We start from the raw sequence: 1,599 nt of genomic DNA on the forward strand, positions 1-1,599 counted from the left end.
GAACTTTGCTGCATCACCAATGACTCATGTATTCATGTCCATCCTCCTCTGAGCCCACTTAGCTGAACCTCTGAGGCCCCTCAGAGCTTCACAGTGGTTCTCATTACAGGAGAACTTCAAAGTAAAGCTCTTTTTAAAAGTCTAGCCCCAAACCTCAGGTGTCACAGAAACACAAGAACCCTCCTCATACTGACTTCTCTGTAGCTCGCACACCATCACCATCACACATTCAGCTGAGAAAATCAATGTTGGTCTCACCTAAAGTGACTTATTATTTTAGTCAGTGTGTAAATTTGAGCTAACTGTGTTCTGAGCTATACCTTTTTATTTTAAATGTAACTAGAGAACAGTGATCGCAAAAGACTGAAACTTCCTGAAGAAGCTGAAACTGAGTTATTCAGTCTAAAAACAATAGAACACTAAATAAAAGCTAAAAGGAACAGAACATTAGATAAAGGCTAAATTAAAAAAAGCTTGCTAACAGCATTTGCAAGTAGCAAAATGCTAGCTACAAGTAGCAAAACTATCTTAAAGTAGCAAATGTTTAGCTTAAACAAGAAACAGCAAGTAGCAAAATGATAAGTTGAAGCTAAAAGCAGCAAATGCCAACTAAAAGTGCATAAGATTAGCTAAAAGTTAAATATAAAGGCCTAGAAAAATATCATAATCTAGATTAAAAAACAAAATATTAGCTTAAAGTGGAATAAGACCAATAATCTCAGCGAAAACCTTTTTACATGTAATTGAAGATATCTCAATTTATATAAATGGGGAAAGTTATCCAAATAAATCTAATTATTGTGAAAAGAGTCAACAATACAAAAAATAAGTGATAGCACGCATCTCTTAAATGAGCAGTAGGTTTTAATAAATGAATTGTTTAAATTGTCCAAAGTGTGCAAAAGTTAGATTACAAAAATGCAGGCTGCAAAACATATAAAAGAGAAAAGCAAAAATGTGAACCATCATTTTCACAGTGAGTCATAAAATTCACCAGTTAAAAACATTATGACCTGTCTGACATGATCGCTGTGCCACTTTTGTCACAGTGTCAGCGCACCGCTCTAATCTGAGGAGTAAAGCTGTTGAATAAATATCAAAGCCAAAAACTGTACACAGGTTTGTAGATTATTTACAGAAAAACACAACTCAGGAGTCAAACCTGCACTGACGATCTGGTGGGCAGCGAGCTGCTGAATCAACAGCTCCATGTTGGGGTCATGATGGGGGTAGAGCTCCCAGCGTGAAATCCCCAGATGGAAGCGCAACCATGGAGGATGGCTGTCACTGCTTCTGTTCCACTGGACGTCCCCAGATTCTTCCAGAGTGTCACTCTCCCTGTAAAAAGACAACGTGACGAAACACCAATGGTATGGGAGCTGCCTTACAAAGCTCTTGTCTATGGTACTGCAAGAGTTTTGTGAAGATCAAACGATCAAACCCTACGATTAAAAGAAATAATTCTTCTCCCCTTCAGAACAAAAAAAAAGTCACGAAGGTGAAGACGGATGAGCCATGAAAGTACAGAAAGGTGAAGCAGCAATAGAAAGCAGGTTTACTCAGCTCTACTATGAAATTGATTCACAATGGGATTAATGC

The 1,599-nt window shown here is 37.8% G+C and overlaps 1 protein-coding gene across 1 annotated transcript in view; it reads right to left on the minus strand.

Moving 5' to 3' along the window:
- The window catches only part of LOC119422943 (extracellular serine/threonine protein kinase FAM20C-like), a 38,636-nt gene that overhangs the window by 33,618 nt on the left and 3,419 nt on the right, over window positions 1-1,599 (minus strand). The window contains exon 3 of the mRNA XM_037690354.1: window positions 1,163-1,338. Within this exon, the coding sequence (XP_037546282.1) occupies window positions 1,163-1,338 (176 nt within the window). The remainder of the gene's footprint in view (window positions 1-1,162; window positions 1,339-1,599) is intronic.

This window comes from Nematolebias whitei, chromosome 16 (genome assembly GCF_014905685.2).
Source record: "Nematolebias whitei isolate Nwh7 chromosome 16, NemWhi1, whole genome shotgun sequence".
In the NCBI taxonomy this organism is placed as follows: Eukaryota; Metazoa; Chordata; class Actinopteri; order Cyprinodontiformes; family Rivulidae; genus Nematolebias; species Nematolebias whitei.